Here is a 13,939-nt window from a genome sequence, read left to right on the forward strand (position 1 = left end):
GATCAACAAGCTAATGTTTCAATAATTTGTGGCATAAAGCTTTATCATCCATAAATAGGAGGTGGCTGATGTTTCACTGGACTAACTGTATATCCCATTTATTCATGATGATCTGGGAGCTGAAAACTATGCTGATGCACACAACTTTGGTGGGATTACATAAAACAATTTATAGTTACTTTGGTGACTAGTTTTGAGTTTGCTTCTTCTTGACAAAGAGTTGTTGACCTTGTAAATTACTGGGTGGCACAGAGACATAGTCTTTTCTGCACTCAGTTCAATATAGTCTTACAGTCTTAAATAACTTCTCTGTCTACTTTTTTGACTGAGCCTCTGATGTTGTGAATCCCCATCTGAGCTGTGCTAATTTACGCATTTGCCTGAGAGGAGTTACCATGATGTGGAGAGACAGATTATGGTCTTTCTTGGTCAGGAATTTCCTGTCTTTTGCAAGCCAGTCTAGTTGGACGCCTGCTGTTGGTTAACCTGTGCTGCTAAGCGTTTATTCGGTGCTTTTAGCCTCTCGGTGTGGATCATGTTGGGCCCAATTGCTGTATAATTTAATGAACTTATCTGCTGTTGTGATGATGGTGACTGGAGATTGGTTACTGTTCTGGGAGACTGTAGTGGTCTGCTTTCAAGTGTGTCAGCCACTGAGCTTTGGTGTAATGTGAGTTTTATCCCCATGATCCAGTTAGCCCCAATTTGTGCCTTTCATATATTATCAGAATGTAATGGCAATACACGAGAGGCACTCACTACATGCAGCAGACACTGACATTTGATTTTCAGATGTTTTTTAAGTCCCCTGCACACTCAAAAATATGTTTTGCTTATTGTTACTCCTCTTGGATGTTTGTGCTTCACTGTGCAGAATGATGTATATGCAGAGTTTGACACTAGAAGGCTGATTTAAAATTCATCTGCTGAAGGGGCAAAGTTTCTCTGTGCTCACTGAAAATCTAAGTTAAAGGGGTGGACCTATAAGCATGATTTGGGACATCACAACTAGTTTGGGGGCTAATTGTGGTCCAATATGCAACTTACACAAGTGTGACATGGAAACCTGAAGCCTCCAGTGCACATGCACTGAGAATGGGCTTTTCAGTAAAGCAGAAGACCTCTTTTATCCAGCAGTTAACATTAATTCTGTATTTTCAATGAGGGAGAAGGGGTATATGGAATCTTAAAGTTTTCAATGAGGTAACTGTACTTTTTTTTTTTTTTTTTTAGAGGAAAAACATATTAGGCACATATTATTATTCCAAGCAGAATATTTTTTATATATCCTACAACACGTCCAGAGGGAATTTTTAAGCAGCATTTCATTGTTTATGTAAGTTTACTAGTTAGGACCTGCTTCACATTGAAATGGTCATTTTTTTTAAACAACAGTTTTATGCACAGTATACGTAACCCAGACGTCTAAAAAACTAAAACAAAGCTGCTAGATAACCCAATCAATGCTTACTGGCTAGCGAAGCGAAGGCGGAAGTAGACAAGAGGAGATCGTCTTGAAGCTAGATACTCTTTGATAGAAGTTTAGCTACACGCACACAAATGTCAGTGGAGTTTCTCAATCTGTCACTCTGCTAGGTGGGGTACGTTTGATGGAGGAAGGAAAAATTGGATACAGCTACAGGGACTTTCTGACAACTCTAGTGAACCGACTTCCGATGAACACTTCACCCGACAGCGTATTGTTATCACCTTTTAACCGTTATACCTGTTAGCTACTCTTCTCTTTATTTGACAAGTGAGGAACAACACCCATGCGCCTGTGTCAGAAGTTACCATGCTAACCACCGTTAGCTGCTGCTACTTTACGTAGCTATGTTTCCTCCGTTAGACTTGAAGTTGCCAGCGAAAAAAAGCGGTTATTTGATTGTTACGGCTAATATTTTTTAGCTACAAAGTAAGCGACATTTGACGAGTTTTCCGTACTGTAAAACGAAGCTATCAATCAGTGGCAGAAATGGGACTGCACCCGCTTGAATTCAGTGAATGCTATCTGGACAGCCCCAACTTCAGGGAGAAAATCAAGGCACACGAAGCAGAGCTTGACAAAACCAACAGGTTTATCAAAGAACTGTACAAGGATGGGAAGAACCTCATTAATGCAACAAAGCGTGAGTGGATTTTTTTTTTAATATCAGTTTTCTGCACTTGCCTTGGAGTCTTAATGTGTCCAGTCTATCCTAGTTTGTCAATGATTGCTGTTTGCATTTGGTAGAGTTAGAAGTGGGGAAAACAGCTTGCTTGAGACTTAAAAATAGATTAACTAACTGCCAAATAATATGAACTATAAATAAAAAGCGTTGCCTTTTAATGTGTAAGTATTTCATTCTATTATTCTGCTGTTAGAGGAGGAGTTATTCATATTTTAGAAGAAATGTCAGCTTGAAACAAAGGCTCCACTTTCTTTTTTAACCCCCCTGCTCTATTAACTCTCAGTCACACACCTCAGCTGGGTTAAAATGATTAGATTGTTATCTCTCTGACCTCTAGTCTTCTGAGCTGGGCTTGTCTGTTAGGTTCCTACTGCTTACAGCCAGACTTCAACACATAGTCATCAAAAATGAACTGCTGTGTCAAAATGTCAACGCTGTTGGAAAATCACTCGGCGTCTTTATGTGATGTTTTTATACTTGTAATAAAATCAAAATGCGTCATCTGCAGTTGCTGAAAGAGTTATTGTAAAACTTAGTCTAACAAAGAATTTCCCTGATATTCAAGTTTAAGCAGTAAATCATTATTAATACAGTAGTATCAATGCTGTAGAGTTGACAGCTTGTCTCAGCAGCAGTACTACAATTGCACCTTCTCTAAAAACCTTCACACGGACTTACTTCATTGCATGTTTGCTGTTTCATGCTGCTAGTTAGCTACAGGTTCAGCCATATTTCATCTTTAATAAATATTGTACCTCCTATGGTTTGAAAATTGCAGTAGGCCACATCACATTGCGGTTTCAATAGAATTTCGATTTGTTCGGCGCCAAGCAATGTGCTGCCTATCTCAGTCCATCATCTTTCACTGCAATCGGGTCATGATGACTTGATCATATCTTGTTGTAGTTTTCCACAATTCGGTTGTCCAACTGAACAATTCCAAGAAGATTGTAGTTAAAAGGTTCAAGTGTCTTTATCGTTACATCTCACTACACGAGTATAAGAGAGTATAAATCTTAGGTTTCAGCTCCTTGAAAATGCAGTAAGGGGAAAAAAAGACATATTTAAAATAGTAAAAGCAATAGTAATACATAAAAGAGTATAAAACATATGAGTGTAATGTATGTACTCTATGTGCATACACATATAATATACACATGCAGATATTTATCCATATATTATAGATAGGACACATAGACACTGCACTTTACATTCATATAGATGGGTGACAAATGAAAGGAAAACCAATATTAAGTGTCTGAGTAATGTGTTGGGCCACGACATGCTGCCAGGACAGCTTCAGTTTGCCTTGGCATTCATTCTACAAGTCTCTGAACTCTATTAGAGGGATGAACGCCATTCTTCCAAAAGATATTCCCTCATTTGGTGTTTTGATGATGGTGGTGGAGAGCGCTGTCTAACTCGTCGGTCCAAAATCTCCCGTATGCGTTCAATTGGGTTGAGATCTGGTGACTGTGAAGGTCAAATCATTTTCATACTCATCAAACCATTCAGTGACCCCTCGTGCCCTATGGATGGTGGCATTGTCATCCTTGAAGAGACCACTCATGTTTCATCAAAGGATAAAGATGATCACTCAGAACAACTTTGTATTGATTTGCAGTGACCCTTCCCTCTAATGGGACAAGTGGACCCAATACATGCCCCTCACTATAGGGGTCAATTGGTGTACGCCACACATGCCTACTTGTTGAGAATATGGTGGTGATGACTCATCTGACCATAAGACCACTGCCTATGGTTTTTGCACCACTGAACTCTCAAATGTGCTTTCATCTTTGTAATGAGGGGTTTATGCACTGCAAACCTACTATAATATCTCTCTATGTAATTGTTCATGGACTGTTCTTGCTGACTCAGTGTGATCACGTCCTGCTTTGAAATTCTCAGTCACCTGAGGTAAAGTTGTTCTTCTGTTTTTCCTTCACACTCATGCACGAGCATCACGGTCATCAAATGTATGTTGTCGACCACAATTTCTGATCTAAACGCTGATAACACTTCACTGTTCCTATGGAAACACCAGCCAGTTTAGCGGTCTTTGTGACTGAAGCTCCTGCCATCCGTGCCCCAAAAATGAACCCTCTTTCAAAGTCACTTAGATCTTTTCCTCCTGTCATCTTGATACAAAATCAGAATCAACCGGGCCTGCTCAGCATGTTTCTCCATTCATTTATTCAGGTTTTTCCTTTTATTTGTCACTGACTGTATATGTGTGCTGCCACCTAATGTCACACGCATCAGGCAAAACTAACAAAACATGTTTTAAAGAGTTGTCTGATGTAATGTGTAGCAGTGGAGAGCAGTTCATTGTGTTGAAGACCTGAAAATTGTTATATTGATTTTAACTATATCACCCAGCTCTTGGCATGTTCATGCATGCCAGAACATCATGCTAAAGTTTTTCTTTTTTAGTTAGGTTGAGCTTTGAGGACATTGCTTGAGTGAGTGTACTGAGATCACTCAGTGTCAGTTCTCAAAACTGTATTGAAATTGCAGATGTTTCACGATTTGGTGGAAAGTGAGCGTTTGACACATGGTCAGGTCTTGTAGGGATTCCCCTTTATTTAGCAGCAATGTTTCAGTTTGTTGTGGCGTTCCAACGATGTAGTATTTAAGGGTCTAATGTGTTTCAATAAAACTTGCTTCTCAATGTTACACCACCAACAAATCTGTAGTTTTACACCAGGCAGGATGAAATTATGAATTCAAGCTGTTTATGTCACAAAAGAAGCCAGGATTTTTTTAGAGCAGGTGTATTTTTTTTCTACTCTTCACTCAACTCTTCTGCAGATTCAGTCTGTTTTAGCTCACGGCTTAACGCTGCTCTAACTTTTCTGCTTCATACTGTCACCCCGTACATCACTGTCGCACTAAGCTATTATTTGCATACCTGTGGTGTATTGTACCTCCTATCTCGAGCTGGTCTGGCCATTCTCCTCTAACCTCTCTCATCATTGTGATTTTTGCCACCAAGACTGTGGCTGATTTTGCTGAGTGTCTCAGGAAGGAAGCAGTTTTAAGTAAATGTCATACTATGCGTTCAGTTTTGCTTAAGTAAGACTTATTTCCTTTTGTAACCTGTAGTTAAACAGTAATTAAGCATAGTAACCCCGTATTCACGCTTCACGCAAGCTGCCACTAACGATTATTTTCAGTATCAATTAATTTGCAGATTATTTTCTTGGTCTTGGAAAAATGCCTGTTATAATTTCCAAAGGTAACATCTTTAAATGACTTATTTTCTTCGACCAACAGTCCAAAACCCAAAGATATGCAGTGTATTATCATGTATGACAAAGAAAATCATCACATTTTCACATTTGAGAAGCCAAAACTAGCAAATCTTTGCTTAAAAATCATAATTTGATTATCAAAATAGTTGCAGATTAATTTTCTGTCAATCAACCAATCGTTGCAGCTCTAGTTCTATATTGACCTGTGACTTATTGTAGGGGTTACATGTCACTTTCTCCAGCCTCAGTGTTTGCAGGCTACATGTTGCGTTACCAGGAGGAGCAATCTGGTCACTGGTGAACTCTGATATTCACAGTCACTTACAGATGAGTTGATATTGATGCTCTGCTGTGTTGGTGTAAACTGATACACAGGATCCAGTTTCAGGAGGACATGTCATGTCATGTATGTCATGCCTCATATGACTGTGGCTAAACTATGCTTCGCTTTTTTCCCTCAATGTCCCGCAACTGTCCCGAATTCTACTTTCGATTGTCCCAGACTTAACACTCTGGTCCATCATGAAAGATCTGAACACTTAATTTCATTTTAAACACCATGCAGCTTCATAGTTTAACATAACATTCAGTTCAATTTGTTTTGAGTTCATATGTACATCATGAATCTCATCATTATCTCCTTACTGCCCCCCCCCCCCCCCCCCGAGGGAGAGGTGTTTTTAACAAGAGCAAATGCACAAAATGACTGTAATGTTTTTTGTTAAAAAAAAAAAAAAAGCTGTTCTCACATCTGTTTTTAAAAGGTTATCAGTGTTTTTGTTCACATCTCCTGGTGTCAGAGTTTCTTTGTGTTATTATTCTTGCAGCCTTCACTGTATGCTGGTAAAATGTCAATCAAAGGTGCATTTATAAACTTCTAAATTATTTATGCATGATAAATTTTTAATCACTCTTTATTTACATGCGAAAATCAGTGAAATAAATTGCACTTCTTTTTCTTTGACGCTCTCCTGTTTCCTATATCTCATGTAATTTATACACATTTAGTACACATAATAATAATAATAATGATATGACACCTCACAGGCCTCATTTTATGTAGATAAACAAGACATCACAACCACATTTCAATAGCTAGCTAGCACTTGATGCTAAGCTGGCTAATTTACCGTTACCGTAATTTAGTGTTGGATGGACGAATGATGTGGCTGCGACTGAGAGCTGTGGGAGGAAGATACCAACACATCTTCGTGGTTTTGGCTGTCACCGCGGCTTTCTTTGGGGGGGCTTACTTGTTTTACTGCTGGTGTTTTTCGGCCACTTCAGCAACCATTTAGATTCTCATATATGGTCAGTTTATCAAAAATAATACCTATGTCAAAATTTGCATCAACGTTTTTCTGCGGGACAATGGGACATCCTTAAGATTGAGCGCTGTTCAAAGTGTGTCCAACATACCAGATTTCAAGTATCTTAACCGTCATTAAGCCTCATGCTCATGAGAAAATGGCAAGGAATCCTCGTCATACAGTTCCAGAAAGTCCGTTGAAATTTTCCGTCTGGAATTGATGGTCATGTCCCTATGTACTGACATTAATGAAGTGCAGACTATGCTGTCACCCTTCAAGGACACGTTTTTGAAAATGTGGCCTGATCCTTCTACCAAATGATTGTTTTTGACATTGTTGGATCACTGTAATCACTGTAATAGCAGTTGTCGAGCAACTCCAATATTATCCTACATTCACAGCTAAATATTAAAATATTGCTCATGACCTGGCTGTTAGAGAGAATATAAAGACATAAAACAACACACAGCTATTTACAAAGGGTGTTTCCTACTTAATATTATATTTAATTTAAGGCAAGGGTAATCAAACTGGGTTGTGAACTGTTGTAAACTGTTTGTTAACAGTATGAATAATCTGTGCTCATATTGTGCACGTCCGTGTATATATATTTTCACTCCCAGTAACCACAGAGATTTTGCAGAATAAAAAAGGGAAGGAAATAAAGTTGTGTGCAGATGTCGAAACGGGATTGAGGTCTGAATTGTTCATGTGATTGGATTTTTTAATATTTGTTATTGTCAGACATTGAATGCCTTGTCTCCATTTTCATAAAGGTTGGTGGACTGTGAAAACTTCTTTAAGCGCAATGAATAAATTATAAAGTATGTTATGAATTAACAGCTTTGTTAATATACACTCTTCAGGGTGGAGTTCAGCCTCAGCCTAGCTCTTGTTAGTTGGACATTACTTTGATAATCTTGTCTCATGAGAATCTGACCCTTCTCTTCATAGAGATCATAGAAAACAGCTCAGCAGTCTTTTTTTTTCTTCGCTGTTTGTGGTTTGTGGCTTTGAAGCAGATAGAGTAGCGAGATGAACTTGTGTGTTCGGACAGTTGTTTGTGATGACTGGAGATGATTTGGGGAGGCTAAGCTTAGTGTAATCCTCTCTGTATAGGATAGCCACTTTTAGCTTCATAATAAGATCTAACACTCAGCAGTGGTGTAAAAATGGTTGATTTAGCATTTTGTAGATTTTGCCAGATTTGTCTCCTTTAAAAACATGTAGTGAACGCCATGTATTCAAGAGTCGTGTGATAAAATGCTTTACAATACATTTGACCTCATAATGATCTGGTATTTGGACCATCCAAAAGTCTTTTAATCCGCCTTTCACTAACTCCCTCCACTCCTACGGCTGGGAGGATGTCCCACTACGGAAAGTCCTTGGTTCAGAGAGGAAACTTTAAAGCGGGGCCCTGGGCCAGAGAGCAATGACATGGAAGTGCCCACCAGAGGAGCAACATGCAGATGTGCTTCTGTTTCAGAGGTTTCCTCCACAGGAACTGTGTCCTGTCTATGCCCCCTCAACTACCCTTCACTGTTGTCTTTAGCAAATTTTTTTTTGTTAGAAGGTCTGGAAAGTATGAACTCTTTATTTCTGAAGAGCTTGTTATTATAGTTCATCTTGTCAGTACCCACCAACCAGCTTCACCAGTGTGACAGTATCTTTTGCATTTTGCAATCATCTGAAAAGTGAAGTCGAGCAGAGTCTCTTTGAGGTCAAACATTGTCATGTCCACAGCTGGACTTCCTCCAGTGAACAGACCAATTGGCTCGTAAAAGAAAATGTTTTCTATCTTTCTTTTTTTTTTTTTTTTTTTTTTTTGCGTCACCACCAGTTTCACTTTGAAAAACCGGCTTTGTGAGGGACTTTTTCTCACTGTCAGACAGCTTTAAGAGTAGCCCGCCATGGTGTGCTTTGGCTCACTGCTGCTCTCTGTAATCACATTACTGTTTCTGTCAAAGAGCCACATCACAATCTTTCATTAAAATCGCATTAGCACAAGACGCAAAGTCATGTGGGAGGTGCGCTTTTTCATCTCTCACTCCAGAAAGAACAAGGCTGGCTATAAAAGTGATAGTGTATTGCTGGAGGGCATGATGATGCTTTTGGGGCTCCTTTGCTGCACAAATGAATGTGGAGAATTATCGGAAGCATTTTTTTTAGTGCCTGATGTGCTTTAACATTTTTGATATTTGCCAATAGAATACACAGACACTCATATATGCGATTAGCCACTTGGCAATTATTGACAAGATGCTGTTTGGTGTAGCCTCACCCTACAGACTTGCTTTGAGAATCAGGAAGTCATGAATGAAGTAATGCATGCTCTGTGGCTGGGGAGCTGGGGAGGGGGAGAGAGATCACTGGGAAGGGATGGGTGGGTAGGCTCTGTTAAGGCCAAAGGTGGGAGCAGAGTGGAGCACGGATTCAGACTGGAAAAGATGGGAGAGTGGAACAGGAAGGGCTGTGGAAAGGCACAGCATGTAAACGCTGGCTGCTCTTTCAGGGCCTGGACCAGGCAAGCTGTGACCTAAGTGGCACATCTGATGAAAATGTAGAAATCATAACAAACAACACTTCATCAGGCGCCAGTGAATACACTGTGGACATCTTCGGCAGTTGAACTTTGACATATACATACCTTTTTTGGTTTGTTTTGAGGAAAACTGTTGAAGCAGTCTGAACACGCTATCATTACTGCTTTAAGATATGCATTTAGTGAAAAACAAGTTTAGATAGTAAAACTATGACACAGTAAACATTTTCGTCCGTTAGATTAGCAGAACAAATTATGAAAGCCACCAATATTTGGAAGTTGAACCAAACAATTAGTGAATTAACCTTATAGTTGATGAACAGAAAATTAATTGACACGTTTAATAATTGTTGAGGTAATTTACTCACTCTACTGCTCTTTTCTCTTTCATGCCATTCAATCAAATGGGGTTTGTTTGTTTTTTTTTGTTTTTTTTGCTGTTGGTTAGACAAAAGCATTTTGAAACATCCCATATCTTATAATTGTATATTTTGTAAACAGTTTATAGATTTAGAAAATCTACAATCTACAATAGGTAAATCGATAATAAACAATCTCTAGTGGTAATGTCCTGTCTTGTTGCCATGTTACTGTCTTTTTTGTTTAACAATTGTCTTGTTGATAAAAGGCTGAGCCTGAGTGACTTTTGCTTTGATCTGCGGTGCTCCACAATAACCAGAGCCCTGTGTTTCCAGGATTTCTGCCAGTGTATTGCAAGCCCGGTGGGCCGCTGGGCCTGACTTAACCCCCCACCGGGCCTAAGCATTGGGGAATTGAAAAAAAAAAGTGTTTTAAGATGTTTTCTAAGCTAAAATGTGTTACACAAGTAGTGTTGCTCCTTTAAGGAATAGCTCAGTGCATAGCGAGTGTGTGGTCGAAAGAGAGAGAGAGAGCGCGTGTGACGGTGAGGCTGCCGCGACACTGAAGGACGACTGCAGCTTAGAACCAGAACCGGAGCAACCCGCCCCCCCATCCGGAGAGAGACACACTGAGATCAGGCTGAGCAGACAGAGAGCGGGAGAGTTTCTGCCGAAAACAAGCACCAAGACGCGGGAGACATGAGAGCAGCTGCTCACTAACAGCTAGCATTATGTGTGTTTACAACAGAGAGCAGGAGGGAGGACATCTCACTCCGCTACTCTGTGCTGCAACTCTGTGCTGCAACTCTGCTGCTGCTGCTGCTGCAGAGGAGCAGAAACTTTCAGTATTTAATTATAGCGTCTGTCATCCGACTTTGTAGACTAAGAGTTTTTTTATTTAAACGTGGGTGCAGATACTCGAAAATGAACTAAATGGGTTTTATTTCTATTAAAAAAAAGCAAAACAACAGGGGGGCGGTGGGCAAGTAATGTATTTAGTACCCGAATACCGTGTATCACCGGTTTTGCCCCCCCACTCCACCGGGCCTAACAACTTTTCTGGCGGAAACCCTGTATTCAGTGCCCTCCCCATTGTATTTTCTATGTTTTTCTACCCACCTCTTCTGAATAGGGGCACCAGTGTTTATGTCACATAGTCATGCATTTTTTCACATTTTTTCCTGTTACAGAAAAACCTGGCCTGCAACATCAGATAGCTGTAAGGTGGGGTCTGTATTACTCATACTCTAAAGCCAGTAGACTGCAGTCTCTGGTTTTCTGCAGAGAAACTAGCCAAGTTTGACAGTTCCCAGGTTTGCTCTGAAATGCCTTCCTTTAAAAGGCAAAAAGCAGGCGAAGCCTTTGCCTTGGACTCTTGTGTGCCCTTGTGTGTGTGGTATTTCTATCTTGTGATAGTTCTTTCCTTTAAGACATGAGCTATCTTTTCAATCTGTTACGCAGACCTCTCATCTGACACTTTTGTTTATTGCTCCAGTGATTGTATCCAGTTGATCTATGCTGTTGTAACTTCAATTGACACTGTGCAGGGACACAAATGCAGGCGCTATTTTTTCCTTCTTCGAATGTTGCCTGGCGTCGATTAATGCTGGGGCTTCATGTAAGGGGGTAACATTCATTCTTCATGTTTTATGTAATGAAGTCCACACAGCTTGGCCTCATATCCTCTCATATTAACTGTCCACCCTGCAGTGAGTTAAACATGCATGCAGCCTGTGTAATCAGATTGTGAATGGGTGTGATTCTGTACACAATTTGTGCACCACACTCACATATGGCTCTAATAAAGAGATTGCAAATCTGTCCATTGACATCACTGTTCTTGGAGAACACTCTAATTGTCCACAGTGACCTGAGCCTTGATCCTGTCTTTGCCCAGGATAAATGATTTCCCTAATATTTTAATAAAATGGAATAGTAAAATGCCAAATTATAAGACCAAATTTATTTTTAGATGTAACTGTCCATTATCACATTGCTTTTGCACATTTCATCCAAAACAAAGCATGAGTTGATAAGTAACAGTTCTAGGTATAAGTACAATCCAGCAACCCTATTAAAATAGCTGCAAATGATTTACATTGATTAGTTCTGCAACGGAGTAGTAAAGATTGTGGAATCCTCATCACAGCTTTATAAATGCCTGAATGGCAGTGATTTATATCCTATATATATATACTTGTATCTTTTACAATACAGTGACATTGGATACTGGCCTGGCCTTACGTCAGTCATAATATAGTGTGTTGAGGCTTTACTAAGGTGTGTCAAGGTTCAGTGTAATGTTGTCAAAACATGTTTTTACTATCTGGGGGAGCAGCTGAAGTTTCCACTCTATATTCATGTGTGTTTTTGGATCATTTGAGTCCTACAGTTGACCAACGATGGCTCCTTAATGCCATGCACACACTATGTGACTTTCAAAGTCAGATCGCTATACTGTTCACACTACAGAACTTTCTGTCTTATAATCAGGCATCTTGAAGTCATTGTGGTTTACATAGTACATGACTGATTGGCGACGGGGGTCACACATTGCAAGACACATGTGAGAAGTGACACGGGAAATGATACCATGTGTGAGACGGGGTCCGCGAGAAACCAGCGACCCAAGTTGTTTGTGTGCTGATTTGCAGTGAAAAAACAAGAAAGAAAAAGAAAATAATATGGGTGAGAGAATGGATTTGGATATGGCAGGTTTCCTCTCACCCCGTGTCTTGTCCTCTCATTGGCAGTAGCTCATCACCACCCTCATTGTCAGTCACAATACTTTTCACACTAAAGGATTTGGACTCCCCGACAGGTCTAGATATTTAGTCTGCGTGATATCGTTCAGCTGTCTACGATGCATGCTAGATCGCGTCTTTGAACAGTTCACATTTGTCAACGCCGAGCGAATGCCGATTTGCCTCTGATTTGGGGCTTTTGTCGCCGATCTCAAAAAACTGTTGGCGAGTGGAAAATCAGGGATATAATCGCGTAGTGTAAACTCTGATTATCCATCAGACTAATAGAAGCTGAGAACTTAGATTTAAGTTATGATGTGTTTTTGATGGTAAATTAAATGTTACAATTAACAAAGAACTTAAAAGTATATTATGCAGGATTTGTTGGTTGCTGTTTGTAAACACATATCAGTTAAAGTTGGCCCCTCCTCCCCGGCTCAATGAGCCAGTGAGAGAGAGAGAGAGAGCAGTGGTAGTCGAGCTAGCTAGAGAGTGAATGAAGAGAGGGAGCGGCACTGGTGAGAACAAAGCTGTGAATCAGATGAATAAGATGTTATTTTCTGATTGTTTCACAGCGGTTATGTTCCAAAGCACAAATAAACACACCCACACCTCCGTACACCTCAGTACAACCCTGGGGGAAGGGAATCCAATTGGTGGATTTTGTGGGAATGCAACCAAAGCTCAACTTTGTGTGTGTGTGTGTGTGTGTGTGTGTGGAGCCCCACCCCTTGTTCAAACAGACACAAGGACCTGCTCTCTTTATACATCCATGACACAGAGCAGAAGAGAGAGACGGACACAGCGATGTAACCTGGTCGCTACGCTATGAGTCCCATCCTCACACCTGCATGCTGTTATTGGCTGGGGGCTACACACCCACTGCCCAAAGGCTGACGTCCAGAAACGTTCAAACACAGCAAAATAATAGGAAAATACAGGCAGAGGACAGTGTCTCTGTACATACCCTGCCACACACTTCTATTGGGTCATTAGTGATGACTAAGAGTGATCATTTTTGTATGAGTCTATACATAATTTTTAGGAAAATCCTGCATATTATGCCTTTTAATATACTACTACCACAACTACTACTAACACCAATGCACACACATACTGTATGTGAAGCTCCATTCTTGTCTGACATGCAGGTGGAAAAATGTAAAAGTAAGTAAAGAAAACTGCTAACAAAGCCACTCAAAAGCGGAGCCAGTATAGGATAGACATGAGTAGTAGAGACACAGATAAATAAAACAATATTCAACCTATAAAATAGCTGTTATATTAAAGAGTTTTAAGCAGGAAGTTGAAAGACGACAGACAACTTCCCTGCGTTCCTCTGGCAGTCTGAAAAGCATTGGAGCTCAGAAACCTTGTCACTCTTTCTTTCAAGCCTAGATATAAGGATCGCTTGAAAGGCAGACTACTGAGTTACAGCAATTATAGTAAATGTTATATTTTTAAAATGATATCATTAAAAGGGGCATATTAATACCATAGTTGAGATGCTCTCAGGGTACCGGCAATATTGGCAATCCCAGTGAAAAAAAAAC

General features: G+C 40.0%; 1 protein-coding gene across 3 annotated transcripts in view; it reads left to right on the top strand.

The window, feature by feature from the left end:
- Positions 1–1,532: 1,532 nt before the first annotated feature.
- arhgap10 (Rho GTPase activating protein 10) overlaps positions 1,533–13,939 on the top strand; it is a 54,068-nt gene continuing 41,661 nt past the window's right edge. For all 3 annotated transcript variants that reach the window (XM_067584971.1, XM_067584973.1, XM_067584972.1), the window contains exon 1: positions 1,533–2,129. In XM_067584971.1, coding sequence (XP_067441072.1) covers positions 1,976–2,129 — 154 coding nt within the window. In that variant the 5' untranslated portion in view covers positions 1,533–1,975. The remainder of the gene's footprint in view (positions 2,130–13,939) is intronic.

The sequence above is a fragment of the Thunnus thynnus genome, chromosome 3 (genome assembly GCF_963924715.1).
Source record: "Thunnus thynnus chromosome 3, fThuThy2.1, whole genome shotgun sequence".
Taxonomy (NCBI): domain Eukaryota; kingdom Metazoa; phylum Chordata; class Actinopteri; order Scombriformes; family Scombridae; genus Thunnus; species Thunnus thynnus.